Source organism: Gossypium hirsutum, chromosome A13 (genome assembly GCF_007990345.1).
Source record: "Gossypium hirsutum isolate 1008001.06 chromosome A13, Gossypium_hirsutum_v2.1, whole genome shotgun sequence".
NCBI lineage: Eukaryota > Viridiplantae > Streptophyta > Magnoliopsida > Malvales > Malvaceae > Gossypium > Gossypium hirsutum.
In genome coordinates this window covers 109,740,876-109,760,614 of record NC_053436.1, presented here as the reverse complement: position 1 = coordinate 109,760,614, position 19,739 = coordinate 109,740,876, and the positions used below count along the sequence as shown (strand labels likewise).

Genomic DNA, 19,739 nt, shown 5'->3' with positions numbered 1-19,739 from the left:
TGTTTCTTCTATGAGAACCTAGACTCAATAAGATTTAATTCCATATTTTTTTAATCTTCTAATTCAATTTCTACAATTTATGGTGATTTTTCAAAGTTAGAATACTGCTGCTGTCTAGAACTGTTTTAGTGCAAGATATTAATTACCATGTTAATAACACCCTTATTTTCTTTCTCTACACTATTTCTCTTCACTTTCTCTTATTTTCTCTTCATTAACATATCAAGAACATAGGACCATATGTAAGGAAACTCTACATTAACATCAATCCCAAGCTTTTTCAATAATATCAAACTTAAAAATATATTGAAATCATGATGTTCTTACCTTGTTCTATTGATTCCAACCTTCATCTTGATTTTCTCTCTCCATCAGCCTCCATTTCTTGAATCCAACTTGATATTTTAACTTCCCATAGCCTCCTTAACATTTTTCTCTCTTGGTAGCTAAGGAAATTCTTTTGATTTTTAGGTAAAAATCGTGAATTTTTTATAGAAGGACCAAATTGTAAAGAAAAGAAAGTTTCTTTCTTCCTTTTCTCTTCATACGTTGGGTGCATGGGAAAAAGATGATGATTCTTCATCTTTCTTTCCTTATATATACTAAATAAAATAATAATAAAATAATAAAATATCATTTAAAAATTAAATTAAAATATTAATAAACTATTATTTATTTATTTAATCTAAAATATCTCCAACATCATCATTGCTTTCTAGATTTCTCTCTCTTCCAATTGACCATTTTTCCCTTTATTATCTTTTAAAATTCCATCCTTGAGTCATCATTTAATTTGGTAAAATTGCAATTTAGTCCCTCATAGTTCTTCACCTATTCAATTTGGTCCTAATTCATCCATTTTCCTTAGTTTCTAGATCATTCCACTCTTAAAATATTTACACTATTGGTCCTTCAACTTTTTTATATTTACACTTTAACCCCTCAAATTTTGAGTATTTACTCTTGTGCAACAAAACTTTTCTCACTTTTACAATTTAGTTCTTTCTTGAATTAATATATCATAATATACTTCTCAATTTTGACATAACTCAAAATTTCCCTTTTTGTCACTTTATTTCCTTATTTTACTATATCAAGGATAATATCTTATTGTAAAAGTTTTCGGGGTATTACAAAAGGCCTCAACAAACGTTTCAGAATCCATGACACAAAATTGAGAGAATCAAATTCTTTAATCAATGTATTATCATTATAATGGGCCAATTTAGTCCTGGCCTAAACAGAAACCCAAATACAAAAAATAGTAAATAAAACCAAAATAGTGAAATAAATAAATAAATAACAGTCGAAGTCCATTACAATTACAAGCCCAAATCAGAAAACCCTAATGGCCCAAATGGCCCAAAATTTAAACAATATTCAAAAAAAAAAACCTAGCTAGCGCCGCACCCTAACCCTAGCCGCTACCGCTCCTAGCATGCCACCACCAATTGCCTGCCACCGTCGTCAACCACTACCTGCAAGTGTCACGGACTTGGAGTTTTCCCACACATCCGTGCGGCCTTAGGCAGTTTCTTGGCTTAAAAATGCCTAAGTCAGCCTAACTTCCACCAATAATGGATTCAACCGTAAAAAAGCCTAAGTCAGCTCAACTCGCAACAATAAAGGATTCAACAGAATTCCCTTTCTATTTCCATGAAGAACAGCGGAAGAACGAATTAAGAACGATCTTTGAAAGATGAACAAAAGCAAGAACACTTGAGAGAAAAGTTTGAGTAAATGCTCTCAATTCTTATTCACAAAGAATAATGAAACAGTTCAGGAGTGAGTACAAATGAGGGGGAGGCTCTCTATTTATAGTTGAGCTCCCCCAAAACCGATGGCTACAATTAAAAGTTGTATTCAATTAGGAATCTAACTTTACAGAATTAGAAGCTGTGTACAATTAGAACTTCTAAGACTACTTAGTCCTATCTTCATTATCGGGCCCATCAGGCTTCAATGTGACAGGCCTGTCCAACAGCTCTTTGAATCGGGCCAGTTCTCGTAGGCCAAATGATCCCCATCTGAGCAACAGACCTCCATTGGATGCATTTGGTGCGCTTGTCACGGGCTTTGAACTGCGGTCCGTGACATTCTCCCCCACCCATTCTCGCAACGCCCTCGTTGCGACTTCTGAATGGCACTGACTTGATTCGCCTCGGTCTCGTCTCGTCGCCTTAGCCTTTCCCTTTCTTTGGGATTCTTGCCTCGGCTTCTGTCGCTTCTTAACTCGAGCCGTCCTGCTCGTCGCATTTACTCTGGTCAACTGTCCCACATGCATCGCTTCTTTTCCTTTAAAGTCTGATGCACCACCTACCTTTCCCATAGGTGGAAGCCTTGTCGATGACTCGGCTAACTCTGATACTTCACTCAACTTGAGCCTCATTGGTCCCAGCTTCACTGTTTTCATCGCAACTTTATCCGCTAAGTTAGATGACAAACTCACCTCTTCCTTGGATGGAAGCCCCTTCGACGACTCACCAAGCTCAGACGTTGCGTTTCTTTCGACTCCGGCTTGCTTTGGACAGTTCCGCAACTCATGCGGACCACGTCACAAGAAGCACTTAACTTGCTTCTTTTTGCTCCTCTTTTCCCTCTTGGCTTCGGTTTTTCCCTTGCTCGAACCAAGCTTCTTGGGCTCATTGTCTGCTCCATCGTTCCCCTCGATGACAGACTTCTTCGGACACTTCCGCAACCTATGCGGACCATGACACAAGAAGCACTCCACTGGCTTCTTCTCGCTTTCGGCCTCCTTGGCTTCGACACCCCTTGCGCTCGAACCAAGTACCAAGGCCTTACCCACCGGCTTCTCCTTAAGCGCGGATTTCTTCGAACATTTCTTCAACATGTGTGGACCGTCGCAGAGAAAGCATTTTAGCTTGTCCCTTTTCCTCTTGGGTTTCTTCTTCCCAACTCGTGGTTTCCCATTACCACCATTATCGCCGTTGTCATTGCCATTAACTCTATCTTCCTTGTGATCCATTTCACATACGCCCCTTCCATCGGACTTGGAAGACCCAAGCTTGTCTTTCCTTAGACCAAGCTTCACCACGGACTCAACTACCGTCATGGCTTCCGACAGTTTTTGGAGACCTCTTTGTTCCACCTCATGTCTGACCCACGGCTTCAATCCCTTTTGAAAAGCAAGCAATGCTTCTTCATCGGTCACATCTGAAATTTGGAGCATGAGTTCCTTGAACTCTTGAACATACTCCCTCACTGTGCCCCGTTGCATTATCTCTTGCAACTTTGCCCGAGCTTCTTCCTCGGCAAATTCTGGGTAAAACTGTCCCTTCAACTCGCATTGGAACTCTTGCCACGTCCCAATCTCACCTTGCCTTTTATCTGTGGTCCTACCTCGCCACCATAAAAGCGCAATGTCAGTAAGAAACATTGAAGCAGTGTTTACCTTAACCGCATCTTCCATGATGCCTTTGGCACGGAAGTAGTTTTCCGTCCTCCACAAGAAATTGTCCACATCACATGCAGACCTTGTCCCCACAAACTCTTTCGGCTTTGGGACATCCTCATTACTGAGTGCTGCATTTGCCACTCCTTTCCCCACGGCTGCTTGACACAAGGACAGCTCTCCCTCGAGCTCCTCTATTCTTGTGCTCAAAGCCTTCATCGTGGCCATTGTTTCCTCCTTCAAAGCCATCATCATGGCCTCGAGAGCATCATTCCTTTCCGACAGCTTATCCCTGTGTGAATTAAACAACTCGTTTACCTTGTCCATGGTGGAATCAAGAGACATCTTTACATAGTCTCTGGACTGCTCCTCCCAGTTTGTTATGCGATCCTCGACCCCATCAAGTGCCTCATTTACATCCGCCATGGATCCCTCGAGTTTACCCACACGTTCTACTGCCGATATTGTCTCCCTCAAAGACTTCCTCGCCCACCTTTGTTCAAACTCTTCTTTCGACATCCCAACGGTGCCTTTGAACCAACAACTCGAATATTACTTGGTTCAAACCTTGGCTCTGATACCACTTGTCATGGACTTAGAGTTTTCCCACACATCCGTGCGGCCTTAGGCAGTTTCTTGGCTTAAAAACGCCTAAGTCAGCCTAACTTCCACCAATAATGGATTCAACCGTAAAAACGCCTAAGTCAGCTCAACTCGCAACAATAAAGGATTCAACAGAATTCCCTTTCTGTTTCCATGAAGAACAGCGGAAGAACGAATTAAGAACGATCTTTGAAAGATGAACAAAAGCAAGAACGCTTGAGAGAAAAGTTTGAGTAAATGCTCTCAATTCTTATTCACAAAGAATAATGAAACAATTCAGGAGTGAGTACAAATGAGGGGGAGGCTCTCTATTTATAGTTGAGCTCCCCCAAAACCGATGGCTACAATTAAAAGCTGTATTCAATTAGGACTCTAACTTTACAGAATTAGAAGCTGTGTACAATTAGAACTTCTAAGACTACTTAGTCCTATCTTCATTATCGGGCCCATCAGGCTTCAATGTGACAGGCCTGTCCAACAGCTCTTTGAATCGGGCCAGTTCTCGTAGGCCAAATGATCCCCATCTGAGCAACAGACCTCCATTGGATGCATTTGGTGCGCTTGTCACGGGCTTTGAACTGCGGTCCGTGACACAAGAAACAACAAAGAATAGTGGCTAAATAGTAGCAAAAAGCAGTGAAATATAGTATGTAAATCGGCTATAAAAGCCACAACAACCAATGTAATTTTTTTAGGCACAAAAAGTAATAAAAAAGAAACAAAATAGAAAAAAACAAATTAAAAGAAAAGGTAGTCTATTTATTTTATTTTATCTTGTGAAAATAGAAAAGAAATAACCTCTTTCTTACCTATATCATGGTCCTTCGCCGCGTAAGGCCGAGGCTATTGCCTCCAATGAAAGGCAGAATCGTTGTCGAGGGAAGGAAACCGAAAGGTTTTTAATCTCTTAAGTTTTTTTGCCTTTTTTTTATGTCAAATTAGGGCTAAAAGGGATTAAAAGGGTTAAAAGGTTTTTAAAAAGGTTGAAAAGGATTTTTTTGCGGTTTTCCAGACCGCCGACGATCGGTGGCAACGGCGGTCTACAACGACGCTGATGGTCGGACCCTGAGGCGATTTTAGAGAAAAAACAAAAGGGGTTTTCATTTTTTTTAAATAGTGTAGAAATGAATTTTTGAAGCATTTTTTTTACTTAAATAGGGTGCCAAAACGGCACCATTTTAGGCTAGTTTGAAATGCCCCAAAACAAAGTCATTTTGGGGCCAACTCGATTATCGACTCGACCTGCCTCAGGATCTGCGTGTTTTTTAAAGGGGGGATATTTGCACCTTTGGTACTTCCGCTTTTAAGTATTTCTCAATATAGTCCTATTTCTGTTTTTTTTTCTTTTAAAATTTATCCCTTTTAATTTTAATTTTTTTTATTTTGGTCCTTTTAAATGATGCGCATAGGGAAGTTTGGGATATTTTCCCGCTAAGTCCTTGTCCCTTTTAGCGTGTTACATTTTAGTCCTTATTAGTGTATTTATTTATTTCTTAAATTTTTTTAATTTTTGGCCTTAATTTCATTTAAATTTCGATTTAGTCCTTTATTTTTAATCTTTATTAAACTGTTTTCTTTTATATTTATCTACTTATTTATTTATTTATTCTTTCTTTATTCTTTCTTATATATTTAAAAAAATATTGTTTATATTCCTTTTATTTGTGTATCTTGTCATCATTGTGTTTTTTTTTTAAGTATATTTCTCATATACTTAAATTTACTATTACTTATTTTATTTATTTATTTATTCTTTTACTCTTTAAATACTTAAATTTAATATTATTTGTTTTGTCTATTTATTTATTTATTTATTATTCTTTTATTTTTAAATATTTAAATTTGATATTACTTATACTTCCCTTTCATTTTATTTTTTTAAATTTTTTCAATGTTACTTTATTTATTTTGTTATTAATGCCATGAATTAATATTCTTATTATGGCCATATTTACATTATTATTACTATAGTATTTATTCATTTATTTGTTATTTATCATTCTATTATAAATATTCTACCCACATGGTCATCTTATATTATTTTGCTATCACCATTAAGTTTAAGCATTTATCCATGTATATATTATGTCTGAATAAGTAAAATGCATATTGTTTTAAGTATTATGTTTGTTTTTTTGTACGATACATAAAAAAGGTAAAAATTTTAACTTGTGGCAATGTTCATTATTTTTTGAATTAGAAAAGTCGTGTTCCTAACTTACGGAGTATGGCTTCTTTCTAAAACCGAAGTAGTCGAATATCCATTTCAAAAATATAAAAACGAGATTTAAGTAACGACTTAAATGGCGACTATTCTAATTTTCAAAAACTAAAGGTGTCATGTCCTTACTCTCGGGGCATGATCCTTCTTCTCAATTAATTCAGAATTAAACCTTTTCTATTAAAATATCTTAATACAAATGGATTGCATTTTAAATTCTTTTAAAATTTTTAAATTTTTGACATTAAGACATCAAGTAATCAATTAGGTATCAATTTTGGGCGTAACGAGGGTGCTAATCCTTCCTCGTGCGTAACCGACTCCCGAACCCATTTCCTGAATTTCGTAGACCAAAAATGATTATTTTAGTAAATCAAACCTTTTATTAAAATGATCAAATTGCGAGGTGCGATCACACCTCATAAAAAGCATTGGTGGCGACTCCCATTTTCGTTTTCAAAATAAAAATCAATTTCAAAAAAAAAGGTTTCGGAAATCATTATTCCATGAAGATCAGCAAAAAAATTGGAGTGTAGCACCAATCGCCTTTGTTATGTGAGGGAGTTTGTCTTTCATTGCCTATTGACAAATATTTATTGTTTTTTCTTCCGAATTGTAGGGTCCTATTTATGAATTGAATTAATAAATTTCTCTTTTAAAAATTGTATTATTTTGAGAGAAAGATAGGTCCGGATGATAAATCGAATTGTGGATTCAAAAATCTACAAATATTTAATTTGTTTTTTTTCAAACTTGGATACTTTTTGGTTTCAAATTTTAAAATTATTATATGTTGAAGATTCAAAGGGGGTGGAGATAGATGCCCAAACATCCATGATCTAAATTCGTATTTTACATATGCATATAATAGATGCGGATTCAGATGTCAAAATCCACTTATATAATTATTAAATAAATTTAGATCATAATTATTAATATTATTAATTTTAAATTTTTAATAATTTTATCAATAAAATAAATTTAGTGTTAATTTTCTCCAAATTCTTAAAAAAAAAACAAAAAAAAACCTTTACCTCCTCCCTTTTCATATTGGTTAAGTTGAACCAACTTATCCTATAATTTTCCCCCTACTAGAAACCACATCTTGTTGAATCGACCTGTATTATATAGATTGGAATATTCACATATGCTATTAGAGGTAAGCACTCGATCAAGTTGAGTCGAATTGAGTCAAAAAAATTTGAGTTAGTCGAGTTGACGAATCCTATTTTAGCAACTAAACTTAATTTGGAATTTTTTCGAATCGGGTCAAAAATTTTCAAGTCAAGTCGAGTCAAGTTAACGAATCCTATTATTTATACTCAATGTTGCGTTTACATAAACTAATTATTTAACTAGTAGACGGAATACAAAATTATTTAACTAAATAAACAATATAATGGTTTTGATTTTAACGTAATGGGTAAACATTTATCAAAACGATATAGTTTTGTCTTCTTCTTTTTTAATTTGAATTTTCAGATAACTCAAATATGAATGAATTGTGTAATTCATATTCGAGTTAAATCAAAAAATTTAATTTTTTTTATTCGAGTTGATCCAAATAACTCAATTAACTTGATTAATTTGAACTATTTAATTCAAAATTTAAATTTTTATCAAATTTTTTGAATTAAATCAGATTTTGCTCACCTTACATATCATTGTCACTAATTAAGAATTTCAGTCACTAATTAAGAATTTCAGTCAACTTGTTTTGAATATTTTCAATTGATTGTACATTTTTTATTGCCCCCATATCTATTTTTTAATACTTTAATTAATATTCTTAATATTTACGAGATTTTATAATATGTAAATCTAAATAACGAAATTTTCAATTTCACCTTAAATTATAGCAAATTCGTAAAAATACACAAATTTTAATTAGAGAATATTCCATGATTTTGTTGATAGTTCCAATGTTAGTTCAATACTATAAAATCTATAGATTATTGTGTTGTAACTGGTTCGTGAGACCACCTCTCGCATTCCCACGTTTCGTGGAATCACTCCCGTACGCTTAGATTTTGCTGTCAACCTTTGTTGCTCATTACTTTCACATCTTTATTTTTGTGATAGTGAGATATATAGTTGGTAGTTTTTTTTTCGGAGAACTATTATTATAATACCAACTAAGCTTAATGTCTTTAAGTTTTGAAAAATTAAGAACAAAAAAATATTATTTAGTGAGGTTTTTGAGTGATTAAAAAATTTTGGTAGTTTTTAATTTTTCGTACGGTTAAATTCGACGACCTCATCAGTAGTTCGACGTGATCGACAATAATATTATAACTGAAAATATTTATATTCAATTTTTACCGTTGCACTATATTGTAAACAGTTATTTATGTTTACATATCATGATAGATCCAAGAAATGGAATCAACATTTGCAGATGATTCCATAACAATAAAAATTGTTTGCTGGATGTGAATATGGAGTCTCCCAGTCTATAGATTATGGTGTAATATATTGATAGGTACAAGAAATGTAATAATCTATTGCCTTTAAATATATTGATTGATCCAAGAAATGCAATAATTTATTGACTTTAAATGTATTAAAATTTATATTTAACAATACTTTAACTGTTTTAATTGCATTTATTTTAAAACATTTGAAGGCAATAGATTTTTGCAGTTCCTGTATCTATCAATATATTACACGATAATATATAGACTGGGAGACTCCATACCCACATCCAGCATTGCTATGGCATCATCTGCAAATGTTCATTGCACCAACGCCCCTGGCAAACAAATTAGCTATGCCAATAATTCCTCACTACAAGTATCTTCCTCCATCTCTTCCATTATTTTATGTATGTATGTATGTATATATGTATTTCCATTAAACAAAATTGTTCACTAGTTTTTCTTTTTGTTTTTTCAGAAAAAAGTGCAATTGAAGACAAGGCCATTCCTAGAGGATACCATCAAAGACATGTTGAGCAAGATGGTTCCCGTTCCTTGTATTAAGGTGGCTGATTTGGGTTGTGCTTCGGGTCCTAACACATTCTTCCCTGCATGTGAAATTGTGGGTATCGTCACTAGGATTTGCGGAGAAGCACACTCTGAATCGCCTGAGCTTCAAGTGTTCCTTAATGATCTTCCCCAAAACGATTTCAACACTGTGTTTAAATCTGTTCCCTCATTCAATGGGAGGCCTTGTTTCATAGCCGGAGTAGCAGGTTCTTTTTATCAGAGGCTTTTTCCGAGTAACAGCATTCACTTCGTGCATTCTTCTTACTGTCTTCATTGGCTCTCAAAGGTTGACAAATATATATACAAGCATACATATATATATATGCATCATGATTTTTTAAAGTGTTCTTTGCTTATAAGCTATGAAATTAGAACAACTGTAATGAGGCTGGTGGGAACAAAAAAAAAAGTTGAAAAGGAGTTAGTATTAACTATAAAATCTACCTCTCTCATCCATTAGGTGGTTCATGTTATACCATCCCTAATTGCATATATAACGACATTAGTATTAACCATAATTATACAACTGTAAATGGTTTTTAGGTACCAGAAGGAGTCAAGAACAACAAAGGGAACATACATATAGGAAAGTCGAGCCCTCCTAATGTATCGAAAGCTTATTCGGAGCAATTTCGAAATGATTTCTCTAAATTCTTACGCTTTCGCTATGAAGAAATGATAAGTGGAGGACGAATGCTTCTTACCTTCATTGGTAGGAGCATTACTGATCCTGCAAGTAAAGACTATTGCACTACATGGGATCTACTAACCAAATCGCTCCTCGACTTGGTGGCCGAGGTTCACTATTTTTTTCTTTCACTTGAAATACATTGATACATAAACCGCCACGTTGCATTTAACATAGTTACAAACATAATTGATTCTATTTGGTTGGTAGGGGTTGGTGTTCAAATCTGAAGTGGATTCATTCAATGTGCCTTACTATTACCCTTGCAAAGAAGAAGTGAGGGAATTCATTGAAAAAAATGGGTCTTTTATTCTCGACAAATTAGAAAGTTTCAAAATGAATTGGGATTTCGAAGACGATATTTGCAACGAAAATTTCATATTCGAAAAGAGTAAAAGCGGGCAAAATGTTGCAAATTGCATACGAGCAATTACAGAATCTATGATTGCTAGTCATTTTGGAGAGACCATAATTGATGATCTGTATTCAAGATTTGCACAACATGTGGGTGAGCATTTGTCAAGTGAGAAGACAAAGTATACTACTATTGTTGTTTCGATGACTAAGAAATAGTTTGTCCTAGTTGTTGCTTTGGGTATTTGCTTAAAATAAAAATTGTAATGGAAGTGCTAGACTGTAGTGGTTATTATGGCTTAGTTTTGCGAAATTTGTCTACATAAAAACTTAGAAATAATAAAATTTGTTTATATAGTTTGGTTTCCCTATATTCATGAAGCTTAGCTCAGTGAGATAATTCCATTATCTTTAATCCATAATACAACAAGTGAATCAGACTCTATCACTTCCCAAGTATGGAGATCTCACCTTTGTACTTAAATACAAGAACCCTCACCTCTAAATCTTCCCCTTAAGAACTTAGACAGTAAACACTAACAATATTTATAATAACAGTTTGCAATTTCTCACAAAATAGTTCCTCAATGAACAGAGTAGAATGCTCTCAATAACATCTCTTTTCAAAATCTATACAAGTCTCCAAACACATATCGGTTTCGGTTTGCTAACATAGAATCTAAGTAAATATAAAATAACTCCTTCAGAATAGCAATTACATCAATAACAACCAAAATAAAAGCACTTGAAGATATGCTCTTTAAAATCAACAACATTATCTTATTCACATCTCCACATTCCAATGTCTTAATTGATTCACCCGAATCTTATCAAATCTTCAAATGTCAAGGAATGATTTCCATAGATAGACCAGAGGATCTTCAATATAACAACATATAACCACATCTAAAAATTTTCTTAATTAAATTGTCAAATCAAATGAAACAAGTTTTTAATCATCTCAACGACAATCTACAATTAACACTACTGAATATCATTCAACAACTCTTAACACATTTTTCAATTAAATTTTTATATTTATTTTTATGTTATACAATCAAATGTACCATGGATAGGCATAAATTTCGACAAAATCAGAACAAGAACCTGCTACTCCGGCTATGAAACAAGGCCTCCCATTGAATGAAGGAACATATTTGAACAGAGTGTTGAAATCGTTTTGGGGAACATCATTAACGAACACTTGAAGCTCAGGCGATTCACAGTGTGCTTCTCGACAAATCCTAGTGACGATATCCACAATTTCACATGCAGGGAAGAACGTCTTACCCGAAGCACAACCCAAATCAGCCACCTTAATACAAGGAACAGGAACTATCTTCCTCAACATGTCTTTAATGGTATCAAAAAATTGAAGTATAGATTAACTCTCAAGATTCAATAGTGTAGGGGTCATAATTGAAATTTTGGCCATTTGTCTTATAACATAAAAAAAAAAACCAATGTAAACTTAAAAGAAATGGAAAGTCACATATCAATCTCTAAGATTATTAAGGTATTCAAATTATATATATCCACATAATGTTTTAATAAAAAAAGTTAACAATATTAACTATTTGAACTAATTAATAACATTAAAAAAATATAAATTATATTAGAAACTAAATTATAAAGATTAAATTTGAAAGAGACCAAAATTATAATATAACCACATTTTTTAAAATGTCAAAAAAAAAATTAGCATAAGGAGTATGCCACTTGTCAACAAACAAAAGGAATACATGCTTCACTGATTTTGATGTTATTGTTATAATATTCTTGATTTCATCATTGTTTTTTTTTTTAAAATAAGTATGATGGGAGTGCCATATGTAAGAAAAGAATACATGATTCATTGATGTTATTGTTATAATATACTTTGATTTCATTATATTTTTAATCAAATCAACTATCTAAATAAATATATATATTAGTATGGTTTACTTATATTTTTAGTTGTGTTAATTATTTATTTGTGTTGAGTTATAGAATAAAAAATTTGAAGATTAAAATATAGTTTAAATAATATTTTTCAAACTAAATCGATGGTTAAATTAATTAGACTACTGGTTCAATTTAATAAATCGTTAAAAAATATAAAAATAAAAAAATATTAGAAAAACAGTTCAATCAATCTATATCAATTTGTGGATCAATTGGTTTGATGTCACGCTTTGAACTAGTACCCTTATTGTTTTCCAGTTCCACCGATCTGGTTGACTGATTTAGTTTGGTTCAAATAATTATGACTCTAAATCTTTATACATTTTGTATATTTAAAATTGAGTCCTCTACTTTCTTGATTTTTAAAAATTCATTTTTAAATTAAATATAACTACGTGAAATTTTAAGCAAAAAGTTGATGATATTTTAATTTAAGTATAATTATATTAGAAAGTAAAGTAAAAAGTACTACATTGTATAATAGTTGAATAAAATTAATCATTTATCTATAATAATGATAAAAGGACAAAGCAGCATGGTGCATCCACATGTCACGATAAGATAAATAAGCAAAGTCCACGAGAATAATGAATGGGGAAAACCCGAACCCAGATATTTCCACCACTCATACAGGTTGATTGAGAAAAAAAGGTAAGGTGGTTAAGAGATCCCAGAGTACCATTTAATGTTTTAATAAATTAATTATTCTACTTTTTTCTAGGAAAGGACATAAGCTAAGCATTCAAACAGATACTATGACACGGTTGTCTGTTTGGGATTAAGGAAACAAAGTTCAATTGGTTTTGTGTTGTTTTTTAACGGTGGAAGCTGGTGAATTGTGAAGACAGAGGAGGTGGATCCGGGGGGAAATGGAGAGCGGTGACTCGAATTCAGGTGTCAAAACGGCGTTGTTGACCAGCGGTGAGAACGGGAAACGTGTTCGGTTCGTTCGGCGTAACTCGGTTAACTCACTCAGGAATGATTTTATGTTAAGGTTGCCTGATAAGGTTCGGACTGGTCTTGATGCTGAATCTCCTTTCGACATTGATGTTTCCAAGACCAAAGGCTTAACTCAAGGTTTTTTTTTTTTTTATCTCTTTCTCATGCTGTCTTTTTTTTAAAAAAAAATTTTTGTTTGGTTTCTGAGAAAATGTTGGTTGGTAGATAGAAAATTTTAGGTCAAACGCATTTTCGGTTCCTTTCTATTTACATAATGAGTCAATTTATTTTAATTTTTAGTATTCACAAATTCTATTAAATGTGATTGTGATTGTAAGTTTGTTGATGTCTTACATTAAATTTGTTGAATTTTTATGATTTAGAATTAAAATAACAGAATTTGTAAACATTCAAGATTAAATTTAACAAATTTAACTTTTAATATTTATTATTTTTTATCAATTTAGTCTTATTTTTTATTTCTAACAAGGGCTAAGGTTGTTAAATTTTTAGAATCAAGTCTAAAATGATAGAATTTGTAAATGTTCAAGGTTAAATTAGTTATTATATCAATCAAAACTAGATATTTTGTCCAAATTCTAAAAAAAAAATCAACAAATTTAACTTTCAATATTTACATATTTTGTCAATTTAGTCATGATTCCAAATCAAAATTAGGATAAATTGATTGTGACTAATTACTTTTAGTTGTTTACTTTTCAAAATTGAAGATGACTAAATTACTCTTAATTTTTTTAAAAGAATAAATTTACCTAATATCGAAATTAAAAGAGTACAAAAAGATTATTTACCAAAATTTCACATTGTGTTTTTTTTCTCTCTTTGATTAGGTGAAAAGGAATACTACAAAACACAATTTGAGACCCTAAAATCATTTGAAGAAGTTGATGCCATTGGTCACGCTGAAACCAGTGATGATGAATATGAAGATGAAGAACGAATCCAACATGAAAGAGCTATGAAAATTTCTAATTATGCAAACATTGTCTTGCTAGCTTTTAAGGTATTTTTTTAATTCGTTTTACTATTTAAGTTCAATTTTTTGCTCTATCATTTGTTAATATCACCTATTTCCTTGTATTGATGCAGCTCTATGCTACTATAAAGAGTGGTTCCATAGCCATTGCAGCATCAACATTAGATTCTTTACTCGATCTCATGGCCGGTGGCATACTTTGGTTCACTCACTCGTCGATGAAAAACACGAACATCTACAAGTATCCAATCGGAAAACTACGGATACAGCCGGTCGGTATTGTCATATTTGCTGCAGTGATGGCTACACTAGGTTTGTCCCTTCATTGTTGCTATTAGTTTAATAAGTAAAAGTATTATAGAGGCCTTTATTAAAAAAAAGGACAAATTGATTCATGTATATTAAATCAAAGAGTATATTAGTCTCGTTAAAAAATTCATCTATTTTTACTATTAAAAATTGTTCCCTATATGATAAAATGAGGTACACGTGACGTTAGTTATTCTATTAGTTCACCAGTTTTTACCAATAAAAATGGATGAAATTTTTAACAGAAATGGTCCATTTACTCTTTAATTCAATGTACAATGATTAATTTATTTATTTTTTTAGTAACATGAGCAAAATGCAATCTTACTCCTAGTACAGGAGCCTCCATAGTACTTTTACATTGCCTCTTTTCGTGAAGTTTCTATGGTGGTCGCCATGTTTTATATGTGGAAAGCTTTCCAATCCTGAATTATCTGTATTGGCAATAACCCGACCTGTTCGGTTTATGTTTGTTTCGGTCATTATCATTCACATTTATAAGGTCTAATAATAACTATCTCAGTCAAAAACAACATGAATCGTTTCCGTATCACGAAAAGTGTTCGAAATTATATCAAAGTTACGTTTTTTTTCGAACTTTTTTCGGGCACATAATACTCGAATGGTAACAGGGTTTCAAGTGTTTGTCCAAGCAGTGGAACAGCTAATAGCAGATGAACCTACAGAGAAAATGTCTGCAGATAAATTAATGTGGTTATACACCATAATGTTGTCTGCTACATTTGTGAAACTTGCCCTTTGGATTTACTGCAAAAGCTCGACGAACAAGATCGTCCGAGCTTACGCAAAGGTTTTCCGTTCGATCATTTTCGATGATTAATTTTATTTTTTTAGGATTTTGCTTCGTGCCCGTAACAAATGTTTGATTTCCCAGGATCACTATTTCGATGTGGTAACAAATGTAGTAGGATTACTTGCAGCCGTTCTGGGTGATAAATTTTATTGGTGGCTCGATCCCGCCGGTGCTATCGCTCTCGCGATTTATACGATAACGAACTGGTCAGGAACCGTTATGGAAAACGCCGGTAAGTTCACGATTTTCTCGATCATTAAAGTACATAAACCAGACATGCTCATACAAACTGAAATACGAGGTTGTCTCTCTCAATGCAGTTTCGCTAGTAGGACAATCAGCTCCACCGGAATTTCTACAAAAACTGACATACCTCGTCATCAGACATCCGCAAGTTAAGCGTGTCGACACGGTCCGAGCTTATACCTTCGGCGTTCTTTACTTCGTAGAGGTTAGTTCCATGTCGCTTCATCCTTTTACATACAATATATATATTACAATGTGTCATTGAAAAAGAACAAAATACAATCTAACTCTTAATATAAAAAACTCTATAGTACTTTTACCATGTGTCATGTGTCCATATGAATACGTGGACATGTTTTTTCTATTACAGGTTGACATTGAACTGCCTGAAGATTTGCCATTAAAAGAAGCACATACCATAGGTGAGACATTGCAGATAAAGATCGAGAAACTTCCAGAAGTTGAACGTGCATTTGTTCATCTTGATTTTGAATGTGAGCATAAACCAGAGCACTCTGTTCTTAGCAGGCTACCGAACAGTAAAGACTAAAGTGTTTTTTTTTTTTAATTGGAAATTTGTTTGAAAAAAATTAATTAATTAAATATTGTTGAGATAGAATTATGTTACTCGAACTCGAATCTAAACTTATATTGTTTTATTTATTAAGAATGTTATGTTATTTTCTTTCTTTTTTTTTAAATTAAATGTATATTTAGTTGTTGATTGAATTTTATTTCAGTTAACATGATTATATTACAACAATTAAGAAAACGTAAATTCGAGTATGCTTAAACATATATTTTCTTCAGATTTAAATGTTTAAGTTCAAAAGTAAAATAAGCCTTCTATTAATATATATATATATATAAAAGCTATGAAATCAAGATTATTTAAATTGAACTTAAATCAATTTTTTACTTAATTTTTATTTAATTTATAATTAATTTAAATTGTTTATGATGTAAAATATTAATTTTTAATTTTTAAAATAATTAAGATAACTTGAAATGTTATATAAAATTTTATTTTTTTTAGAAAAATACTATAAGAAGTTATATAAAACTCATTTTATTAAAATAAAGTCCAAAATTCAACAATCAAAATTATAAAAAAGAAAAAACAAAAATAAAACAAATCAAACCGAAATTAATTGAATTGAATTGAATTGTGATGGACCAAATTTATAATTAAAATTTATATTCTTATTTAGTGTTTTTGAATTTATATAAAAAATAATTAGACATTAACTAAGGATGGGTTTGGATGGACGGTGCGGTGCATTTAACTTACTTTTTGTCTTACGCTACAGTATCGTTATAATATCTAATCATATTACCATCATTATTTTCACATTAATCACAGTTAAATACACCAGTCATCCAAATTCACCCTAAGCTTTGAATTTAACTTCATGTTCATAAGAATCCCTGACTGAATCAGGTGACTATAGGCCTCTGGTTTTAGGCATATAAAACTTAATTACAGTTAACCCCAAACATCTCAACTTATTACAATTAAGCATTTTATAATTATACAGATTCAAATTACCATGTATGGTCAGTTTAATTATGTCGCTCAATCCCTGTAATTTTGAATTTTGGGAATTTAGTACCTTTACTAGGTCGTGATTTAAAAATTAAAATCTAAAGACTATTAATGATTTTTTGTTAAATTTGGATATGTAGCATTTTTAATATTCAAAGGTTTGGTTTAAAAATTAAAGTTTAATTGATAATATATATTCGAATTTATAAGACATGTAACAAGGTTATTAATTAGATTTTAATTTTTAAAGCTAAATTTTTTAAATTAAAATGGATGTTTAATTTTTAAAAGTGCGAAAAATACAAAGACTAATGTCATCGTAGCCTAGTGATCTTATTCCCTTTTGTTTAATTACTGAATTTCAAAGCATAAATCGCAAAAATAATGATAAGAAAGACTTTGGTATTTTTGGAAAAGGTTGAGGTTTTAAGTCTTTAAGTATTTAGGTTTGAGTTCTTTCGTATATAATTGTTATGTATTAATCTCTAGCTCCATCATGCGTAGTGGCCATTAGTGGATTTTGTTCGATTACATTTTGATCCGTTTGTACTTTATATCGGTAATTTTACTTTTTAGTTGTTCGAATGTATAAATATATTTATAATTGTATTTGTATTTGTGATTGTGATCGTAATTTATTAATACATTTAAACTCTAAAAAAAACTAATTAAAGTAGCAGAGTTTGTTTTAGGGTTAATATATCATTTGGTACCTGATTTGACTTCAATATTTAATTTGGTACTAAGAATTTTTTTGTCCCAATTTGGTACCTAAGTTTAACTTCAATATTCAATCAAGCACATAGACCAAACAACATAAAGTGGTCAATAAATATTTGACCCGTGTGTTGTAGTAAAAAAACATAGTTACTTAATTGGGGCAAATAAAACTTAAATATCAAATTGAACATTAAAGCCAAACTCAAATGCTTAATTGGAACAAAAAAAAACTCAAGTATCAAATGGAAAATAACTTAAGTACCAATTTGAATATTGAAGCCAAATTTAGGCACCAAATAGAACATTGAAGCTAAATTGAAGTACCAATTAGTATAGATTAAAATATGTCATAGATCCCTATACTCTTCACAAATTTGAAAATGTATTCTTATTTTCTGGAATTTAGTTCCTCTACTTTTTAGATTTCTAACTTCAAGTCTAACTGTTAATACTGTTTTTTTTTTGTTAAATTTGTTGGCATGATATTTTGAAATTAAAAAAAATACTCACTTGGTAACCATGTAACTAAAAAAAAATGACATTGTAATGAATTTGAATTTAACAAAATAATTTTAACAGTGTGAATGGTTGGACCTGAATTTTAAAATTTGAAAAGTAGAGAGACTAAAATTTTAAAATAAAAGTACATGAACTAAATTCAAAATCTATAAAGAGTACATGGACTTATCGCATATTTTAACCATTACTATATTATCCCTTTGTATAAACCCCCTTTACTCCATCAAACAATAACCTGAGAAATTATTACAGTAAAATCTTCACTTAAATAACTAGGAAGACGAAGTTAATAAACCTGAGAAACGACACATACATACATACAAACATACATACATACATACATACATACATCTAGCAACACTGCAAAGATTCCATAAAATGTTCTACTTTATAGAATATTCTTACAAAATACGTACATATACAACAACATATTACACACAGATTTTAAACATGAAAAGCCACAAACTAATAATTAAGCCTTGTGTGTACCAAAAAAGAAATTAACAAGCAAAGCTCAACCTTAGGTTTTCAATTTATACAATTATACCCCAAATGGAAACCAACGTTCATGGAAATAAGACTGATATGAAATCATATAAAGAAGCAAAACAAGCACTAACGCCACCCCCCACGGAGACCCTCCCGCCCTATGAAGCGAATCCTTCTCCGGTTCTGGTATCAACGACGGCACACGCCCCGAAAAGCAGTGGAGCAAGAGGAGGAGCACTATAGGAGCTAGCATGAGGAAGAACTTGAGTTGGTTCATGAAATCTTCGAGCACGGATTCGTAGTTTAGGTACCAGGAAAAACCGAGGACGAAGAAGAGGATGGAGATGAAGAAACAGAGATGGAGTGGGGGTAAGGATAAGTAGTCCATGTAGGAATCTCTATAGTATCTAGCCATTGTATGTGTGTGTTTTTGTGAAGAGAAAGTGGGAGAGATTGTCTGAAAATTTTCTTTAGGACCAAATTGGTTTGTTTTTGAAAGTTGACGAGTGAGGGTGTGGTTTTATATAGGGGGGAATAGAGTTAATGGATGGGGTTTTTTTGGATTCATGTGTAATTTGTTTGCTTAATTATGTTATTATTTATTACACAACTTTAGTTTTCATCAATTCACGTGTCAAAGTCAATGTTTAGTTAACATATAAAAAGGAAATTTATTTTTTTTAAGATGTAATGATTTAGTATTAAATAATTACGAGATATTTAATTGAAGGATGGTAATAAAATTATTAGTGTTACATTGCCTTGTCTGAATCACTCAATAGTTTAACTGTTAGTGTCATTAAAATTTAATCTATTATTTTCTAATGTTATTTCATTTTTGTTTCAGTAAAATAAATTAAATACATTAAAAATACCAAAAAAATATATAAAATTATAAGTGGCATTGAGATTACGCCTCTGTTACCAAATTTAGGCACTACTACAAGATCA

At 32.0% G+C, this 19,739-nt stretch overlaps 3 protein-coding genes across 5 annotated transcripts; 2 read left to right on the top strand and 1 right to left on the bottom strand.

Moving 5' to 3' along the window:
* Positions 1–8,951: 8,951 nt before the first annotated feature.
* LOC121212366 (probable methyltransferase TCM_000331) lies at positions 8,952–10,484 on the top strand. Its single transcript, XM_041084842.1, has 4 exons — positions 8,952–9,029; positions 9,132–9,509; positions 9,767–10,021; positions 10,122–10,484. The coding sequence occupies exons 1-4, from the start codon at positions 8,952–8,954 to the stop codon at positions 10,482–10,484; spliced, it is 1,074 nt and encodes a 357-aa protein (XP_040940776.1).
* Positions 10,485–12,753: 2,269 nt separating this feature from the next.
* LOC121212646 (metal tolerance protein 4) lies at positions 12,754–16,208 on the top strand. 3 transcript variants are annotated; one of them, XM_041085825.1, is made up of 8 exons: positions 12,754–12,860; positions 12,931–13,286; positions 14,000–14,172; positions 14,259–14,457; positions 15,087–15,265; positions 15,350–15,500; positions 15,589–15,719; positions 15,885–16,208. In XM_041085825.1, exons 2-8 carry the CDS (start codon positions 13,079–13,081, stop codon positions 16,062–16,064), a joined length of 1,221 nt encoding a protein of 406 aa, XP_040941759.1. In that variant the 5' UTR covers positions 12,754–12,860; positions 12,931–13,078; the 3' UTR covers positions 16,065–16,208. The 3 variants fall into 3 exon arrangements, with proteins under 3 accessions (XP_040941759.1, XP_040941761.1, XP_040941760.1); XM_041085827.1 differs by having other exon boundaries at positions 12,758–12,860; positions 13,054–13,286; XM_041085826.1 differs by having other exon boundaries at positions 12,794–12,860; positions 12,936–13,286.
* A 2,460-nt stretch (positions 16,209–18,668) lies between these two features.
* LOC121212647 (uncharacterized) lies at positions 18,669–19,299 on the bottom strand. Its single transcript, XM_041085828.1, has one exon. It carries the CDS (start codon positions 19,201–19,203, stop codon positions 18,841–18,843), a length of 363 nt encoding a protein of 120 aa, XP_040941762.1. The 5' UTR covers positions 19,204–19,299; the 3' UTR covers positions 18,669–18,840.
* Between the last annotated feature and the right edge of the window lie 440 nt (positions 19,300–19,739).

Excerpts from the sequence above, each read along its gene's own strand:
- LOC121212366 (XM_041084842.1), top strand. The coding sequence starts at position 8,952 with ATGGCATCATCTGCAAATGTTCATTGCACCAACGCCCCTGGCAAACAA. Across the intron at positions 9,510-9,766 it reads GTCTTCATTGGCTCTCAAAG|GTACCAGAAGGAGTCAAGAA; the intron begins GTTGACAAATAT and ends AATGGTTTTTAG. Across the intron at positions 10,022-10,121 it reads TCCTCGACTTGGTGGCCGAG|GGGTTGGTGTTCAAATCTGA; the intron begins GTTCACTATTTT and ends TTTGGTTGGTAG.
- LOC121212646 (XM_041085825.1), top strand. The coding sequence starts at position 13,079 with ATGGAGAGCGGTGACTCGAATTCAGGTGTCAAAACGGCGTTGTTGACC. Across the intron at positions 13,287-13,999 it reads GACCAAAGGCTTAACTCAAG|GTGAAAAGGAATACTACAAA; the intron begins GTTTTTTTTTTT and ends CTCTTTGATTAG. Across the intron at positions 15,266-15,349 it reads TCGTCCGAGCTTACGCAAAG|GATCACTATTTCGATGTGGT; the intron begins GTTTTCCGTTCG and ends TTGATTTCCCAG.
- LOC121212647 (XM_041085828.1), bottom strand. The coding sequence starts at position 19,203 with ATGGCTAGATACTATAGAGATTCCTACATGGACTACTTATCCTTACCC.